The following is a 21,380-nucleotide window of genomic DNA, read 5'->3' on the forward strand; positions in this document are numbered from 1 at the left end:
TTCTTACCTCAAAATTATGTTTTGACCTAGACATCTGATATTGATAGATAAATTCAGTGAGAGAAAATGAATGCAGATTGGATTGTATGTGAAGTGGACTTTTATTGCTTCAACACGAACTGACTGCTAAACAAATTCATGTATAATGTGTACAACATTTTTGTAAGTGGACAATGATTTAAAAAAAGAAAACTAAGTCATTATAAGAATATTTTTTTAATGAGTAGAAACGGATATATGTAACTATAAAAATAATCATCATTTTTTAAATGTTACATGTTTATAATATATTATGTATTAATATAGGTTTCACAATTGTTGATGGCTTTTTATTGCAAGTTTCCAACATTTGAATTTGTCCATCTGAGGCAACAACTATTCTAATTTTGTTTTAAAAGTAAAAAATAGCTGCAAAATTACTCAACAGTAAAAGTGAAAATTGAAGATTACAGGGTTCTTAAAAAGTTTAACTTCCTGTTTCATTAGTTCAATTGCATTTGTATACACTAAGAAAAATATATAACTCTTAAATTTTAACATCATAAAACAACTTTTTGCTGTAATATTACATGTATAACTATAATATCTAAAATATAAATGTACAAAAACTTCACATATAAAAGAAACCTGGATTTCAAACTTTCAACAAATTAAGAAAAAAGTAATGGCAACTGAAGCAATAGAACTTGCTGCAGATTCCCCAACTCACTTTATGTTTTTAACTCAAGTGTAAAGTTGACTTTTAAAGAGACTCATAATCTAATATATATCTACTAATAATTGCGTAGTCATTTTGTAAACTTTGTCCTGGATCAAAATTAGCAACTATGTGCATTCTAATGGCAACATATCCTTTAATATACATGAACAAACTAACCTTAACAATATTCCCCAATCTTCTTGATGAAAACGGATTATTTTAAGTAGAACTGATAATCTTCCTGAGAATATCATGGCATTTTTTATCAGAATTAAAAATTAAAAGTCTTAAAATAAAACAACATTAAAAGTTAACAAATTACAGTACTTAATGAAACAATGAAATTCATAGCATATTCTTAAATAATTACTGATTTTGTGATTTTTTTTATAAGAAATTAATAAAAGATTCCAAGAATTAATTTTCTTTTTATTAGCTATCTCTACTTCTATAGAATATTTGAATGATGTTGTTAGAAACAAACAAATTATATTTATGATATAGTAAGGAATTAAAGGTTGCTTTTGATTTTCTTAATAATGTTAATTTATAGAAATGTTTATTGCAGAAATGTGTAAATTCCATTGACACTTGGATTTCATGTTTTTTTGTAATTTAAGTCAACAGTGTTGCCTTTCTGGGGAGTAATTTCTAAAAGCCTTAACTCAACTATTAAATTATAGTTCCCTCATGGCAATCTATCCTGCAATGAAGAGAAGTGGTGAATAAGCAAGCAATAAAATTGTAAATCGCTGTAGGTTGGTTTGAAGTATGTTGTAAGTAGAGACAATTATATAAACCTAATACTTAAAAGTATTACATGAATATCTGCTTCTCACAAATGCTCTTTATTAAAGTGATCCAACAGAACCACTGGAAATATAACTTTTATTTAATAACAATGAAACTTTATAAATTTGCACTTTTCTGGATTTACTTTCATCAGGAAGATCAATACAAATTGTTGAAAGCCAAAGATTATGAATTTCTGTAGACTTATTTGTTTATGTTAGATTATTCAATGAACAATGGAAGATTTATTTGTTTTATTAAAGTTACCATTGCACTTCTGTTTATTTATTTGTTTATGTTAGAACTATGGATGAAACACTGTAGATATATTTATTTATGTTAGTTATACCAATGAAAACTGTAGATTTGTTCATGTATGGTGATACAATTTTTCATGATTTCTGGCAAGGTTTCTGTTTCATTTTAGTTCATGGTATAGATATATAGTTAGTATTTTTGGTTTGCCTATCAATTATATATTTTTTCTCCTGCAATTAATTACGATAAATTCACAGTACCCATCTCAGTTTCTATAGGTCTCATCACAAATTAAGATCTGATTCAATCAATTCCATTGGCAGGGTTGGCCAAATATTTGTAAAACATACTTTCTTTATTAAAAGTCACCAAAAAATGATGCATTGAGCACAAACATTTTGAATTGCACCCTCTGATATACCTTTAAATGCTTACGAAGACAACAAATATTGTGTGTCTAACAGTCTGTTACAAAATGTTTGCATGCAATGTAAAAATATCTATCTATCAAAATAACAGATATATAATATAAGTATAAGAATAATCCTGAAAACTGACAAAAGGTGTTAAAAAATTATCAAATATTAATTCCATTGATACAGATAAGATATAAGTTGCATTAATACAGATAAAACATAAGTTGCATTGATACACATAAAATATAAGTTGCATTGATACACATAAAATATAAGTTGCATTGATATACTTTTTACATGTTTAAAATGACATTACAATGTATATATAAATCACTCTGGGTTAACATATAAAAGAATAAAACATTTCTAAATATCAACCTGATTAATATAAAACAATGGATTAATAAGAGTCACCTCTTTATAAAATAGCATAATACAACTCTAGTAAAAGAAGTAAGTGCCGAGGACTATTACAATAATACACAAAAATGGTAAATGATGGACTTCTGCGTAAATTTCAATACAGCAAACTTGTAACACATAGCAAGAACATCCTGCTTACCCTTCAGTTGTATGTGTACTGTGGTAATTGAATGTTCCACAGATGTAGTAATCATGCCATCACTTTGAACGCACAATCAAGAGAGTTCAGAATTTCTTTTTTTTTTAAATCAGAAACAACGAAATGTAATGGAAACTTCTCAATTTAATAACATTAATTGCAAAAGAGTAAGATCAACATAAAATATTTTTCTATTATATACTGTAATAAATTTCAAAACCACAAATCCTACTGTTAGAACAATTTTAAAGAGAAAATATTAACAAATCTGCAGACAACTTAATTAATATAAAAATAAATTAAGAATCAAACAAAATTAGCACTGATTTTCCAGTCATTATTTAACACAGCACATATCAACTTTAATGGCACATAATGTAATGTACATATCACATACAACAACATGAGGTTAACAGATAAATCTTGTATAAGATACAGTAATAATATAAAAATATAATAATAAACTATATTATAATATGATATATAGTCAAAAGTAAATAAAATAACACCAATGATTATCTTTGAGTTAAAAAAACTGTTAAAGCACTTCATTCAAATGATGCATATATAACTGAGTGACATATATGAGGGGCCTGATGGGTTATTTTCGTTCTTCGTGATCGGCGCATTTTCGCTATTGTGATCCGTTTTTCTAGATTTATTTTTTTTTATATTTTCGTGATCCGTGATCATGGAAATTTATTTTCTGTGAATCGTGATTGACAAAAAAATCAACTCGTGAATCGTGATGAGACCCCCCCATCAGGCCCCTCATATATACCTGCGCCTGCGGTAGTATAATTTTACTAACAACCAATAAAAAACACAATGTGATTTAGTTACTAGGTTCATCAATTTCAACATAACTAATACCTCAATAACAATTTAGTAAGCCATTTTAATTAGCTATTCAATCAAAACTAACAAGTCTTTTTCATTATTTCAAAACAGCTTGCTGCATCTGGAATACATTTTCACCAGGTGTCATCTGATAGTGGTGTAAAAGTTCTAATATTATTTAACTACATTAATTTTAAAGTAAGTGTTAAAGTTTGAAAAAAATATTTATATGTTGTGAACATCCATGTATTGTATTTTTTTCAAATTATTATTTGTACAGAATTGTTGATCTAGTAACCAGAATTTTGCAAAACTGACTTATCATAATTGGACAAAACAAGACCACTGTCTTTGATTCAGCTTGTTACTGTCAAATATACATAGTTACATGCAAAGTACAGCCTTATACAAAACATTTATACTAAGTTAATGTGAGGACACTCAAAGATATATTGGGGACTGAGAATCTGGTATAACAAGTGAAACTGCGAGCTACTGCTCACTGATAATATCCCCGCCCAAATATTTCGGTAAACAGGAAGTTGTTGAGTGATGAATCTGAAAACGCATCACACGGTATAGCTGACTCATATAAACCCTGAAACCAAATTTCAGAAATCCTTGTAATGTAGTTCCACAGATAAATGTGACGAAAATTTTCAACTACTTGGATGTCATGTGTAAAATGATGTAAGTGTTTGGTAAACAGGAAGTTGTTGAGTGAATCTGAAAAAGCATCACACCGTATAGCTGACTGATATAAACCCTGAAACCAAATTTCAGAAATCCTTATGATGTAGTTCCTGTGAAAAATGCGAAGAAAAATATTCATGGGACGGACGGACGGACTGATGGAAGGACGGACAGACAGAGGTAAAACAGTATACCCCCACTTTTTTAAAGCGGGGGTATAATAATAGAACTAAATATATAGAATCCAACCCAATGTGGTGTCTTCATTTGCAGATTTATGCCAAGAAGGAAGGTGCATAGTGTTAAGTTGAAGTTTATAATTTTGTGAATAGAACATCAAGCTGGATAATTATTGAAGATAAATCTGCATCACCTGGTGAAAGAAGGTGTGTATCTAAATACTTATAACTTGTACAAAAAGTCTGTACAAAATATAATTTGTATAAAATTATAACTTGTATATGACCTATTTAATTTGTTGTTTATTTTGATGTCTATGTCAATAATTTTTCATTTGTTTGTTTTTGGACAGAAGAACAATTCTTCCTAAAAGTAAATGCTGATGCCAAGGATATTCCATAATTAGAATTGCCCTTCTGAAGTTACCCTGATAAACTGAATTATGTTGGATATTTTTCAAACCTGATTTCACAATGGAAGAACACATGAAATATTCCACAATGACTGTTACCAGCATATTTTTGTACTTCAATGACACGAAAATTTAGCCTTCAAAACTGTCACATAAAGTCAATGTACAAACAGCTCCACCTTCAGGTTTTAATGTTGTACTCTCTTCTATATCAAACGACTGGTCTGGGTCCATCTCAAAATTGAATCTCTGTATTATTTTGGCAAGTATTATTTTTGCCTCAATCTGTAATTGATAAAGTAAATTATATACATAATACATGTCTGTAATTTGCACAGCCACACTACTTGCAAAGCACTTCAGTCACACCAAGGTTTTAGAGGTGTTAATTTCATTTTCATTTATGTACAAACATCTCATAATATTTAAGTTCTAGTTTGAAAACTGAAGGAGGAGATAGTCGAACAAACCATGTATCCTACATGCAAAATTTTACAAATAATGACAATTTCAACATCCTGTCATTTGTGGTCAATTTAAAGAAAATCAAAATCCTAAAAATATGCACATCCTTAGTTTATGTACAAACAATCTGCATAATACATGTATAAAAGTTCTACCTTCAAATCTTTAGGAGGAGTTAGGTGGATGAGGTCAAACTATGTTTATTTTTCTTATTTTAAATTTCTTGGTTTGACCTTGCTGTGGACCAAACAAACAACTAACAGCACCCAATTAAGTACTATACCAAGTAATAACTATTTAAAAAAATAATTGATAGGCACTGATTTTCGAACTCTTCCAAGACTTTGCTAATACATGTATAAACCTATGATATAAGTTTCATAAAAATCTGGCATGAATTGTACAAATGAGAGAGCTAACGATGCAATTTTCCATATATTTGATGTTTCCAAGGGGCATAACTCTTTTTAAAATAATTGATCGGCACTGATTTTCGAACTCATTGCAGACATTGCTAATATAAACCTATGATACATGTATAAATTTATGTATTTCTATGTCACCTGCAACGCGTTGCGCGGGGGACAATAACATAAACATTACCAATTTTGATGCATCAGATGCACATTTCAACAAATAATGTCTCTTCAGTGATACTCAATGCCAAAATATTTGGAATATCCAAAATTGAATACAAATGTTGAACAGCGGATCAAACCAAAAAGGACCTAAAGTATAGCCAAATTCGGACATAATACTTACTTCAGCAAATGATTTTCCAATACAAGTTCTTGGGCCAAGTGTAAATGGATAGTAGGTGTATGATGTAATTCTGAAAACACACATGAACAGTCGTACAGGTATAAATGTATTACTGTAATATCATAAATAAATCTTTGTAATCTTAAACAAAAAAGTGTCAGAATACCACATACATATGATTGGCTTATTTTATTTGTTATTTGGTATATCAAGGATGTATATAAACTCAGGACAATATAATAAGTAAATTTCAAAAAGAAGGGTTTTTTTCCATTGTATTAAAGGTATGGAAATTTAAACTTCCATTATTCCATTTACTTACTTGTTTTCAGCATTTGGACTGAATCTTTCAGGGAAAAACTTCAATGGATCAGGAAAGAATTCTTCCAGCCTTGAACTAACATAAGTACTCATCTATAAAAATGAAAGTTAATGTATTAAAAAAAATCTTTTTAAATTATTATCTTAATATTTCCCTTTTCATACCTTAATTTTTTAAATACTTTTTCCTAGCAAATAGATATGTTAGTACTGCAGTCATTTGTAATCTAGAATTTTAAGTGTCCAATGTTTTGTGTAAGACTGATATAGTGAAAAATCTAAAGACTAAAAACTTTGGTCTAGGTATTAATGTTTCTGAGAACATTATATATTCATAAAAACTTGATGAATATTTCATAAAGATATAGAATCAGGAAAATGAAGTACAATGTATAGCACAACAAATATATGCAAGCAGCATCCATATGCAAAATATGACATTAAGCCTTTCTACCTTCTGCCTTTGAAGATTTGTTTGACCTTCAAAAGCTAGGATTAGATTTGTATATGTATGGGCTGCCATCAACACAATTCATCACAAACTGGACAAAAGGCAAAATACACAGTTAATCGTATATAAAATAGGAAAAAAACAGATAAAACATTAAAACTTACAGCTACTGGTGTTCCAGCAGGTATTTTGTATCCTAGGATTTCTATGTCATGTTTTGGCTCTCTGAATGTATTTGGTCCAGGAGGATAAAGCCGCAGACTTTCCTTTATTACCATTTCCAAATACTTCATTTTATTGACATCTTCAATGCTGAGATAAGATTTCATACCGACAATATCAAATACCTCTGTCCGTAGTCTGAAAAGCAATAATTTTTAAAGTAAAATATTAGTAGAAGATAAAAAGGGATCAAATTTACACCTCATTTTAACTACATACCAAATATCACAACTCTCTGCAGAGAAAGGCTGAGCTCTCACAAACATGTTTAAGTCTGCCACATTCTATATGTGCCTGTCCTAAATCAGGAGCCAGTAACTCAGTTATTGTCATTGATTGCTGTGTCATATTTGTTTTTGTTTAAGTCAGGTACAGGTCATTGGTTTTTTTGTTTGAATTGTTTCACATTTTGTCATATCAGGGCCTTTTACAGCTGACTATACAGTAGTATGGGTTTTGCTCATTGTTGAAGGCTGTATCATAACCTATAGTTGCTTAAACCCACATCAATTGGACTCTGGTGGATAGTTGTCTAACTGGCACTCATACCACATTATCTTAATTGTTTTAATTTTGTAAAATCCCTTTCAATTAGTGCAAGGTTAGAAATATTATTTTCAGTTTTTACAAAAACTTTTAATGTTCTTTTTTAGTTCCAAGAACAAAAGACATTTTGCCTTTATATATATATGAAAGTTGTTATAGACAATTCAAAACATCTGTTTCAGCAAGGATAACATCAAATATAGAGTAAATTACAAATTTTGCATTCGTTTGTTTTTGGGATTGCTGAACAATGTATAAAAATGTGTGATAAATTATTTCAATTTTAGGGAATGCTGCATACAAATATTGCTATCAAAACTTAAAATGTAGAGTTTTCATTTTTGCAAAACATATTGTGATTTTTTAAATAATTAAAACATCCCCAAATTTTATGAATTACTGTAAATTCAGAAATTATTGGGAGGTTTTTATTAATGTGGTTCAGTATCGCAATAATAAGAACCCATATTCTGAAATTTGATACATACATCTGTATGCATATTTTCCTTAAATCGCAATAATTAATCTTGTATTTTTGTCCATTCTTCAATAATAGCAATAATAAATGCACAAAAAAATTTCTGAATTTACAGTATATGAAAATTTTATGAAATATATTTGTATTCAGTATATTGACTGTTTATCTAGACAGTAAATTTAACAACTACCTTTCAAGTACATCTTTATTCTGCCATAAACAGATCATGGTAAAACTCAATAAGCAAGCTGTTGTTTCCTGCCCTTTAAAATAATAAAAAGAAAAATTAATAATAAACCATTTTAAGGATGAAGATATAGGATACATGCCATAAGATGGCATCCAAAACCCCATAAAATCGAAAGCCATCTAGAGATTCAACCAAAATTTAAATAAAACAGATTTGTCATTAAACTTCCTGAATACATCATTCTTAGAAATATGATGATGGCAAGCTTTTTTTTTTTATCAAAAACCAATAGAACACAACAATGAATAAATAAATGATGAACCTCACAAAGAGATATATTCAGTTTAGCATTAACTTATTTGGAATTCATTTACCAGTAAAAATTTAACTTTACCTGCCACAAAAAATACAATTATATCATCCACTATAACTTCATCATCTAACTCTGGATTCTCTACTAATAAATAAGAAATAATCTTAAATACTACATTCTGTTTATCAACAAAAATAGAGATAATGACCTCCTACATGTTTTGGATTCATTTGTTTACAAAAGTGCTAATTTTTGTTATCTTGAAAACTTACATTTTTCTTGTCTTTCATAAGTTGTTTGTACCTATAATAGACACATAAAACATGAATATTGTCGAGTCCTGGATGATAACCCACAACCATTTGTACTTGTTTTCACTGAAAATCCCTATTTGGTCAATTCAAATTTAATAAATATGGATTCCACTGGGTTGATCAATAAGATGATCACAATTTGTTATTCCCAGAGCTTACCATATATGGTATGTAACAAAAGAACAAAGTGAACAGACAGATGCATAGACAGATGCAGAGACCAGACAGATGCATAGACAGATGCAGAGACCAGACAACATAATGTACCCCTTTTATTGTTGGTGGGCACAAAAACACCAACTGACCCTTATTTGAAGACATATTACAAAGAAGAATATATTATGCAGCAAATTCAATGAGAACAAATATCTTTTCAATTTTATAAGCTTACATTTCATTTTCACAATGTGATTTAATATGTCGTCTGGTGTGTAATCTCCCCTTTCTATAGCTGCCTTTCTCTCTTCAAAGCACTGCTTAGAAAATACTCGCAGGAATCTCAAAGCTTTCCTCACATCATTTATAAAATTCCAGTTGAAAAAGTTGTACTGCAACAAGATTCACAAATAAAATGACTGAAGCTATGAATGAAGATAGCACTGTTTAACAACATAATGCCCAATATAGATTATAATTTGTTGATATTACATTGAATCTGTATTCTTCAATGCACAGATTATGGATGATTCAAATCTAGCAAAAAGCTTTGATCAATACAGAGCCAGAATCAATTTTAAAGTTGGAGTGATGTGTTAGTTTCATGTTGAAGGCCATATTGTGATACTGAATAGAAGAATAGCAATAACAGCTACACTTCTTTGCTTTTTTCATGATTGTGTATTGAAATTTTAGTAATAAACTAATATACCCATATCCTCTCTTTTCCATCACAAAAGATATTATACTATACAAAAGTGTTAAAAATTGGCAAATTGTTACAATATATCTTGTTTTGATTGATTGATTGATTAGTGTTTGACGCCACTTTCAGCACTATTGTGTTATTTCGTGGTTAGTTTTTCTTGGTGGAGGAGAGAATCACAGACCTTTGGTAGGAAAAATGACTATCCTAGTCAATTAAGATTGGAGTCGAGTGCACCTGCCAAGTGTGGGATTCGAACTCACAACCTCATTGTTGACAGACTAGTGATACAGTAGTTCCACTGCTTAGACCACTTGGCCGCCTAGGCTCTATCTTGTTTTGATGAAAATGCATCTCTATTAAAAAGTAATAAAAAAATGTCAAAAATATTCAGATTTTACCCTCTCTTTGTTTGCCAATTTTGTACTTTTAGATAACAAATCCTACAACTTAACTCTATTATGCAAATTAAAAAAACATAATATCTACAAGCATGTTTATTTTAAGTGTTGTTGGGTTCTATCTCATTGAGTTGACCTCCTTATTATTCATTATCATTCAATCCTTCACTTTTGTAGTGAGACAGCATCTTTACTATTTGTATGTATTAATTTCACTGCATGATGTCAAATTTAATTAAAAATATCTTATATATCTTATCATAAAATTAACAAATTGACCTACATTTCCTCTTAATTTTTGTACTTTTTATTTATCTCACCTTAAAAAATGGGTTCCTAATGTTTTCTGATATTCCCCTAAAACACAGCTGTATGGCTTTGGTAAATTCAGATTTTTCTGTCCTATTTACAACATTGTTCATTTGCATTCCAAAAGCAATCTGAAATAAAGTGAATTTAATAATTGGTTTGGAAGTTTGGCTGCACCTTTTTATTACATTAAAGGTGATGTTATTTATAGAGCTTGCAAATTAAGATAGGATCAATGATTCATCCTTGGAATAAACTTATGCTGAAAGGATATTAATTTAACATGGCGGTAAGATCTTTGAATATTGTCTTTGTCGGTACATGTAATAACATTGATCTTGTTTTAAATAAATTAAAACATAATTAAATATGCATGGCTGTACAGTTATGAACACTTTTAGTCCTTCATCATGTCTAAACATATATTTTGGAATTGCACATCATGTCTAAACATATATTTTGGAATTGCACAAGCCCATGCTTTTATTGGATTGTTTTTGATGTCTTCATACTTAATCCCTTATATGTGTACTGAAAGATAATTTATTCTGGACAAAAAACCTGGTCTTTCATTTGTTGAATTATGATTGAAATAGGCGCACTTCTGGATAGATACCTGATGTTGTTTCTTTGTCTTTTTGTACAGGTTTTTTTGTCTGCTCACTGCTGATCTGAGCAGTTAAACCTTTCGAAATAATTTAGTTTGTGTATAGTTTATGTTGTGCTGTTTAAATACTTCCAAGGTTATGGGAGGGTTGAGCACTCACAAACAGGTTATTCATTTAACCCTGCCACATTTTTTTATGGGCATGACCCAAGTCAGGAGCCTGTATAACTCAATGGTTGCAGTTGGTTGCTGTCTGCTTTATTTGTTTTTCATTTGTTGCTTTTATAATCAGACCATTGTTTTTTTTTCTTTCAATTGTTTCATTTTTTGTCATGCCACAGCCTTTTATAGCTTATTATATAGTATAGGTTTTCTCTCATTGTTGAAGGCCGTATAGTTCCCTATATTTGATTACATCCTGGTATTTTGGTCTCTGGTGAATAATTGTGTATTTTTTGTAGATCTTGTATTGATGATCATTTTGCTTTTTTCGTTTTCTATCTATTTATTATAGTTTTCAGAAGGCAAATATGCTAAAACTAAGAATAATTTTTAGGCCAACAATTTCTATAAGGACTCAATTGTCTCTGTGGTATTGGCACTTTTTTAGACCTTGTGTAGCTGTTCATTTTTTTTCTGTATACAGTTATTATCCATCTAGAACCTAGACCTATCTTCACATTCTGAGCATTTTAACTCCATCAGAATTTCTCTGTCTATAGCAATTTATATATAATAGAAAATCTCATGCATTTTATTCCATTTGTTCTATTTCTAGTAATGGTGGTCATGTAGATTGATTAGCAGAACATCTGGAACAAAACTGATACAGTGGTTTTAGAGGAGAATTATTTTTTAATAGTTTACAGGCAGACAGAAAGACAGAAGACAGACATATATTTTTAAAGTGTGGGCTAAATTTTGTTAGATGTTCTTTGTCTCAGGTAAATGGCCATAAGGCAGCTGTACTGGTCCTAAATGTTTCCTTGTGCCATACAGAAAATACAGAACCCTCCAGGCCATCAATATTGTCCCTTGTCCGATATTTATGGTAGTAAATTACATACTGTATTTTTCAATACATACTTTTCCTATTATGTCAAGAGTCAGATGATTAAATTCATCCAGCATGGACACTTCCGTTTTGCCATCTGCCAGTCCAGCAAGTCTAGTTATCAATAAGTCTATTTCTGTATTTAATGCAGATTCCAGTCCTCTTAAATAACTGAAAACATAGGTAATCTACAATTACATATCTACAATTTGGCCTTAAAATTCCTAATGGTCCATGCCCTCAGAGGGCCAAATATACAATAGTGCTTGGTGATGATTGAATCCAAGAAGCTCTCTGGTGCCTACAAGATTATTGCAGCTTTAATAATTTTTGTCATATTGTAACCTTGAGTTTGACCTCAGATTTCATATATATATAGGATTCTGGCAAGTAATCCCAACTGCCAAGCTTAATAATGTTTGATGACAATTGGATGCAAAATAAAACCTCTTAGGCAATGAAACATAAAAATACTCCTGTCCTCATCTGTCAAAAATCTACCTCTATGCAAGTTGGAATGAAAACTAAATCTTATTTCATGTATAACTCAGAGCAATAAGAGTCCCTTTACCACAAAATAATGGTTGTGCTGGGAATTTTTTAATATGCAACACAAATTCATTATAATCAGAAAGATATAAGTCCTAAAACCCTTGAATATGTGGAAAAAACAAATAAAAATCATTAAAAGGTAAACGGTACCTTAAGTAAGTATTCTTGATCATTTTGTAAAAGTTTAACATAAGTAGCCTCTCTTCCTGAAGACCAAAGTTATTTCCCAACAATTTTATACAAGACGGGAGTTGGAAAAATGATACACCATAATTAACATTCATCATTGGTAGGCATATAAGAAGCCATCATTCAATCCTGACTGTCTATTTAAATCATATTTTGTATTTTCCTTAAATGCAAGCAATTTGAAAGCCTAAAGTTAACACGTAAGACAAAATTCAAAGATATGAAAACTGATATCTGAGAGACTAATGTCTTGTAAACATTTGAATAAAGCTATTTGATAGATTCAATACTTAATTTTTTTGTTATTGAAGGTGCCTAATATTAGTCATATCATACTTTCTCCTTTGTTATATTACAACATAAACATAATTTGGATGTGATTGTCAGGTTTTGTAGCACCTACCTTTTCTGAAAACAAGGGTTCATCAGTTGTCTCCTCCATACCCATACTTTTTGGTCTATTTCTGATACAAGACTTTTCCCAAAAAACCTAAAATAAATATTATATTCATTCATAATCAATGTTCTTAAATTAATTTTTACACAATTAAATTTTAACCATCACTAATAATCAACAAAGTGCTTATGAGTACTGAAGGGTAAAGATTGCTTTTATATTGCACTATGAGCTTAAAATATAAACATTGCCTTGCATTAAGCAAAGGAACATTATTTAGGGGATATGTAGTATGGGATGATAGCCCAACCCCCACTTTGCGTTAGTAAGGACAGGCGCAATACAATACATGTGACCACTTTTCAGCACTGAACAGGACTGAATGATAAACAAAGAATATGTCAATCAGATTAATCAATGGTTGATTCACAATGTAGTATTAAAGGATTGGATTATTAATGTTATATTTATACTTAAAATTGCATTTTGCATGAATTTCCAAGAACAATTTAAACAAATTCCTGGCTTTATAAATATTTTCCACCATGTGTCAAGAAATGATGTTTTCCCACAATTCATCATTCTAACATCCAAATAAGCAATTACATGTTGTATTACGCCTGGTTCTACTGTTGAGTAATGAGCTAGGATCCCAGGCTAGGCAATGTGTTGAATAGAGTTATCTGTTTTTGTCCATAATTTTAGGTAGAACAGATATATTCATACCCCATGCACTAATTTCTGCAACTAATGTAATTTGTAATAAAATGGTTTTCTTGACTATTAAGTTTATACACATACACATCATTTTGTAACTTGAATTCTCAGTATATATTATTAATAAATTGCTTGACATGAGCATGGATAGGATCTAAATAATGTTCTCCTCAATGTACTATGGTGTACTCACAAAGGTAGAGAAGAGACCTCAATAGCTAACTAGTGACAATAGGCTTTTGATTGTACTTTGTGCAATCTTTACCCTAAAAATGATTTATTCCAATTCATTATTCATCATAATTAGGTCTTTAGCTCTTTGCATTACATTTAAAAAAGTTGACATCCTGAGGTATGCATTAGGGAAGTTTAATCTTGATATATCATCAACTTTGAATTAGGCAATCTGAATTCTAAACCTTAATCTTAACTTATACCTAAATTGTGATCATACAACCATGTTTGGGTCACACCATCCTTTGGACATTCAATTCAAAAAATAACATATTTTGATTCATTCACTGATGAATTTTCACGTTGATATCACAACTATTTGGCATAACCTAGGAACATGAACAAGGAAGCCACATGCAGAATGTAACCCAAAAATACACAAAAATTAAGACCCCTAGGCCTATGTCCCCATATTTCACAGATGGAACATTGATACTCAGGGATATGTATTTATATGTTGGAATGTGTGTAATAGTGCCATGTACAATAGCATAATTCTAGATATGACTTTACCTTTCATTAAATAAATAAATAATTCCTTCCAGAGTAATGTAGGATTTTGGATGATTTCCTGTAATCTGTAATTCCTGAAAGGGATTCATATGAAATAATAGTTTTCCAAAGTTATTGATTAAATACATGTCTTTAATTTTTTTAATTTTCTGCAATTATTCCATCACTGCAGGAACGGAACTAATCAGTTGTAACTTTCATCTGATTGAAAAAGAGAGGCCAAACATACCAAAGGGATATTCAAACTTATAAGTCGAAGACAAACTGACAATGCCATGGAAAAAAAATGAAAAACCACCAAAAGACAATCAACAGTATACAAAACACAACATAGAAAACTAAAGATTAAGTATAATAGCCTTGTATGAATCTTTGGAGCAAAACCATGATATGAAACCAATAAAGAGGAATTTTCTAGTAGCATGCTATGCTACTATTCTGAAATGTTTAGCAGCTGAATTGCAAATTTTACAGACTCTTTGCTATTTGTCTCTTGCTAGGAAATTTACAAAAATTAGATTCACATCCTTTGATATCCAATTGTTCATTACAAAAGCTTGGATCAATATGTTTCCAAATCAATGAATAAGTTTGTTAGGTACCTTTGTTTAAAATTTATGGATCTGAGAATCTTCTAAGAAACTTACCCAAATTGGAATCCAAAGAGGAGCAATAATCACATCATTTTTAAGTCCAATTTTTTCATGTCAAAGTTTAGGCCATAACATTTCCCGAATAAAATGATTGCTAAATAAAAAGAGAGGCAGAAGGTACCAAAGACAATCAAAATTCATATTAGTTGAAGAGAAACCAAAGACACCATGCAAGGTGCTTTTTCAAATAATTTTTGTTCTGAGAGACTAATAGGAAATATAACAAAATGGAATCACATCCCTTTGAAATTCATTTGGTACATGTCAGATTTTGGGTCAGAATCTTTTCAAAAATATATGGTTGATAGGTGCTTTTCCCAATTTTTATTTTACTGACAGACGTCAAGGAAACTAGAAAAAATCAGAATCACATCCATAGGAATCTAATTGTTCAATATAAAACCAAAGGTCAATTAAAAAAACTTAAGGTTGCCAAGCACCTTTTTCAAAATTTTGGTTGGTCTGATAATAAATTTGTGTGAAATTTAGTTCGACAGATGGTGCAGAAAAGTAAATATGAAGTCATTCAGTTCAGCAGTTGAATTCTGTGAGGAAATATTTTTTGTTCATTCAACATAATGGAAAATTTATAGTATCTATATAAAACAGGAAATGTGTGTCCAAAATTCAAAAAGTGCTAACACATCACAACTCATCACTGCTAACCTGTTGATTAAATATAATACAATTATAGCCTTTGTATGAGGTCCATACGAGGTTATATCGACCTAAGAGAAGCATATTGACTGAGGACGAATCCGAGGTCAATATGCTTTTCTAGGTCGATATAACTTTGTATTGACCTCAACCAAACAGTGGGAAATCTAGTGACAAAATATTACTTCCCCTGTAAACACTGAAAACTAGATCTTCTCAATGTTTGTCCCATTTTAGCAAGGACGCTATCAATTATCATCTTCGCTAGCCAAGGGTTACGATCCACTTCCCTCCTCTCCACCCTTGGCGGATTGAGATAGAATTTCAGAGACACAAGGTAATGATTTTCATTGGTTGCAGTCGAAATTTGCTGCATCCAATCAAAAAGCGCCTATAACATGATCGCGTGTAAATGTCGAAAGTGTATGTAAACAATTGCCACGTGCTTATTGTGCAACAAGTCTTTACATCCCCAAACATACGACTATATTTAGTGACAATTTGAATGTTTTTAATCAATTAATAGAAGTTTCCTGTGTATGTTTCTTGCACAAATGCATGAATGTCAACGTATATTTTCGTTTCCTGCTTTACAAAGTGTGTAGAACCTAGACGCTACCATGTTTTTACCTCCAAATTGAAGAGTTCAAGTGCTACTATTGGTCAAGAATAATGTATTCGGAATGGGTGTGACTTTAATCTACCGATAGATGGCGCAACATTGTTATCACAAATATTGGCTTAATCTGCCAAGGGTGGAGAGGAGGGAAGTGGATCACAATCCTTGGCTAGCGAAGATGTCAATTATGGATTCAAGGGAAAATATTCTGGTAAATAGTAAAAATAGAAATAAGTTGAAATAAAAACAAAACTTCCATTTAATGTTATCATTTCCCTCCTGAAGTAGCAAATGACGAGTACAGCAGGCTATAGAAGCTTGATGTTAAATTGGTTTAAAATGTAGCTATGCCAAAATGTTCCTGGAGTACCAACTTCAATTTATTTTTTTACTGGCTGTATACCTCTCTGGAACATGCTAATTACCCGTATATATATACAGCTAGATCAGAGAAAGTCAGGGAAAAAATTCCAAAGGAATCGATTGATATGCAACAGGGATTGGCACTTTTGAAATTAAGTTACTAAGCAAATTCAGATGGACATTATCTCGATGTAAACATTGAATGTGAATAGATCAAGGAGACCGCAAATACATGTACAAATATTGAGATGACCTTTTCTTAAAATTGTATAAAAAAATAGTAGAAAGATACCTACTTTATAAGAATAGTTATCTTTAATTTCTTAACCTGCACAGACAGACTTTTAAATTTTTATATTCAAGAAAAGACAATATTTCTCTATTGAATGTACATGTGACACGAGCAGACCGGTGTGCTCGATCACTAAGGTGTGAAAAAATAAGTATACTTTGGGAAATTGTAACATGCTAAGGACTTTGTGGAACACTCTGAAAATTGGTGACCCGAAAGATCTTTAGATTTTGTATGTACATAATTTTTTCCAATTTTTTTTTATCAATAGGTGTAATACCACCATTGATTTTCCCCTATTAGTCTTTGTTAAATTTGCACTTTTCAAAAAATTGTGTAGAATTTATCTTTGTTTCAAATAAAGAAATACTTGGCATGAGTAAAGTTTTATCCTGTCCAGTACTATAGAAAAAAATTCTTGCATATAAGAAAATAACCATCACTGGAAGTTAACCAATCAAATTTCCCCTTTTTTAACCTGTGTACAAGCTTGAGTAACCATGTAACCTCAAGTTTCCAAAATATTCTATAGAAACCAGAAATAAAAAAATAATGGTGCATTGAAATACCCAAGATATATGTTTATGACCCAGAAATGTTTTACTGCAATGAAATGTAGGATTAATTACCTACAACTGTCAAATTCAAGGGAATATTTTTTTTCGACCTATTTTTGTATGCAACCGGATGTGACGTACTATGATTTGGTGGTATTACACCAATATGCAGCAAAGATTGGCATTTTTTAAATTTCAGTTTCACAAGCTTCTAATGCAATTATCTCGATAAATACTGAACATAAAACATTGTGTATTTGAATGTATATTTCTAATAACACAGTTTAACAAATAATTTCTTTAAAATGTACAATTATTATTTGGAAATAACTTTTGATCAGTATTGTCACCGGCATTGTTTTATTATTTATTTTCTGTACTCTATCATAAGAAGAGTGAATTTTCTTTTGTTTTCGTTCACTAGATTTCCCACTGCAAAGGCTACAATTGTTATATTATTAATCAACAACTATTGCATGAACAATGTAAAATTTGGGATTTCTAGAATGTATTTTTAGTAACATGCTTTATGCCCTGTGCAATATGCTGTTTTAGACCTATGTAGGCTAAACACAACAGTATTGGCGTGCAAACTGAGTAAATACAAATATACATGTGATCAAGTTTTAACGAATCACAAATCATTAAAAATATTCAATTAAAATAATATAACATCATACTGCTCAGTACAGTATTTAGTGTGACAGAAATGTTTGTTGGATGAACTGAAAAAGGACAAAATGAATGTAATATAGCTCCCAATACTAGAGTCTGGCATATAATAATAATAATAATAATTAAAAACCAATTTTTCAAAGAACAATTGAAGGTCTTTCCACATCAATTTTCTAAATAATTGATAGGAAGCTACTTCTGGTTTACTCAAAGTTATTAATAGCGTCAAAGTATAGATTTCTTCATACTGATTCAATAAATAAATGGTTTCTATATACTTTTGCCTGAAATAAGGGAGATAATTGCCAACTTCCGGTTTAGAAAATGTCACTTCCGGTCTCATATGATAGCTTTATTCACACTGATTCCAAAAATATATAGTTTGTATATACTTATGCCTGTAATAAGGAAGATAATATGCTACTTCCGGTTTTTAAAATGTCACTTCCGGTCTCAAATAATTGGTTAACCTATGATCATTCAAAAAATATATGGTTTCTAGGTACTTTTCCATCAAATAAGTGCAAAAAATACTACTCTCAGTTCACTCAAGGTCACTTCCGGTTTACTTTTTTAAAGGTCATATGTCAACCAACAGTTTGCAAAAGACCCTATGGCTTTATCATGTACCAAGTTGGAGTAATAATCAATTAACCTTAAATTGAATCATTTCAGGGACAATAACTCCTATAAGATATCATTGAATTGTTTCAGACCAAATGTATCATATCTTAATCACAATTAAGCAAACATTTTGCACTAGTTCTTTAATTTGTAATTTTAAAAGTGACAGAGGAGATCAAATAACAAGGACAAGTCAAAATTTAGAATATGACCTTGACCTTTGACCTTGGCCTCAATTTCATTTAAATGAACCAAGGAACTCAAATCAATATACCTTAGGTCTCTATCACTTACCATTCATGCTATACATTTATATATCCCTAATGTCAAATACAGAAGGGGAAATAACTCTCATATGGAGTTTACGTATCGCTTTGGTCAAAATTGGACAAAACATCCTGAGGATATAACGAGCAATTTGGTAAAATAAATTGTCGCTTTCTTTTACGGTTACGGAGGAGATGCACGCACAAGGAAAACAGTGTTCGGGGAGATAACTCCTACAAAGAAAAGTATTCGGTTAAGCAGGGTCAATTTCAAAGGCGCATAAACTGTTCAATATTATATACGAAACATCTAAGCGACATCTTGCGAAACAAAAATTTATCGCAAGAACAAAATTTGGCGGTAGAAAATAAAAAAAAAATTAAAAAGCAATTGTTCAGAGAACAATTGAAGGTCTTTCCACCAAAAACCATGTATTTTAATATGAAAGTAGTAAAATTAGGTTTAAAATGTCATTACAATCGTCAAATGATAGCTTATTGTACGCTAATTTAAAAAATATATGGTTTCTATACAATATTTTTTAAATAAGGGAGATAATTTGTTACTTCCGGTTTAAAAAATGTTACTTCCGATACTATTTGAATATTTACTTGACATTGAATCCAAAATATCTGGTTCTATATACTTTTATATTAATAAAGTACAAAAAATAGCTACTTCCGGTTTAAACAAAGTCACTTCCGGTTTATTTTTCAAGGTTAAATGGTTTGAAACCTATTGCAAAAAGTCTCATGGCTTTATCATATGGTGGCCTTCTGCTGTTGTCTGTTCTGTGGTCGGGTTGTTGTCTCTTTGACACATTCCCCATTTCCATTCTCAATTTTATATGAGGTAAAAGCAAAGGTCAAAATCTAGAATGTCAAATTAAGTACAAAGCTATGACCTTGAGATTAATTTCAAGGTCATAAACCAAGGACCTCAAATCAAAAGACCATAGGTCCTAATTATATTTGGTTAATGAGTTATATCACCATATGCATATTTTTACATACAAGAGGGGAGAAAACTCCCTTTTACGTTCAACGTACCCTTGCAATCAAAATTTACATGTTACGACATGTCGCAACTAAAAATTTAGTAAAAATAATTTGTCGATATCTTATACGGATTTGCAAATAAGTGAAAATAAACCAAAATCAAAATTTTGAATATGACCTTGACCTTTGACCTTGACCTAATTTTCATTTTTTTGGACCAAGGACCTCAAATCAAAAGATCCTATGTCGCTATCACTTATGGTTTACAAGATAGAAATGCATATTACTTATATCAAATGCATAAGGAGAAATAACTCTCATATGGAGTGTTCGTATCGCTTCGGTCAAAATAAGACAATTCATGCAAAGGATATAACGAGCAATTTTATAAAATAAATTTGTTGCTTTCTTTTACGGTTACGGAGGAGATGTAGTCACAAGGAAAACAGTGTTCGGGGAGATAACTCCTACAAAGAAAATTGTTCGGCTTAGAATGGGTGAAAATAAAAAGCACATAAACTGTATGATACTATTTAAGAAATATCTAAGCGAAATCTTGCGAAACAAAAATTTTACCCGAGATCAAAATTAGGCAGTAGAAAATAATAATAATCAGAACAAATACAATAGGTCTTTCCACAGAAAAGTGGATAGACCTAATAATCAGAAGAAAACCAATAGGTCTTTCCACAGAAAAGTGGAAAGACCTAATAATAAAACAACATTGCTTTCATCAATACATACAGTAAAAGAAGACATGTCTATTCTATTATACTTTACCCTGACAGTCTGTGGATCAGAAGTGAAAACAAATGTACCATGCATGAAGTTCATTTTAAATACAGGTCCATACTTTTTACACCTAGAATAAATAAAACAAAAGAAATGCAGCATAGTATCATAAAAGGATGACTTGAAACTGAAT

General features: G+C 30.6%; 1 protein-coding gene across 1 annotated transcript in view; it reads right to left on the reverse strand.

The window, feature by feature from the left end:
• Nucleotides 1–200: 200 nt before the first annotated feature.
• Nucleotides 201–21,380, reverse strand: part of LOC127698497 (cholesterol 24-hydroxylase-like) — a 78,029-nt gene continuing 56,849 nt past the window's right edge. Inside the window, exons 9-14 of the mRNA XM_052202003.1 lie at nucleotides 8,683–8,745; nucleotides 8,289–8,361; nucleotides 7,017–7,212; nucleotides 6,403–6,494; nucleotides 6,081–6,150; nucleotides 201–5,138 (exon numbers count right to left, since the gene is read on the reverse strand). Coding sequence (XP_052057963.1) covers nucleotides 4,986–5,138; nucleotides 6,081–6,150; nucleotides 6,403–6,494; nucleotides 7,017–7,212; nucleotides 8,289–8,361; nucleotides 8,683–8,745 — 647 coding nt within the window. The 3' untranslated portion in view covers nucleotides 201–4,985. The remainder of the gene's footprint in view (nucleotides 5,139–6,080; nucleotides 6,151–6,402; nucleotides 6,495–7,016; nucleotides 7,213–8,288; nucleotides 8,362–8,682; nucleotides 8,746–21,380) is intronic.

The sequence above is a fragment of the Mytilus californianus genome, unplaced genomic scaffold (genome assembly GCF_021869535.1).
Source record: "Mytilus californianus isolate M0D057914Y unplaced genomic scaffold, xbMytCali1.0.p SCAF_4, whole genome shotgun sequence".
Taxonomy (NCBI): Eukaryota; Metazoa; Mollusca; class Bivalvia; order Mytilida; family Mytilidae; genus Mytilus; species Mytilus californianus.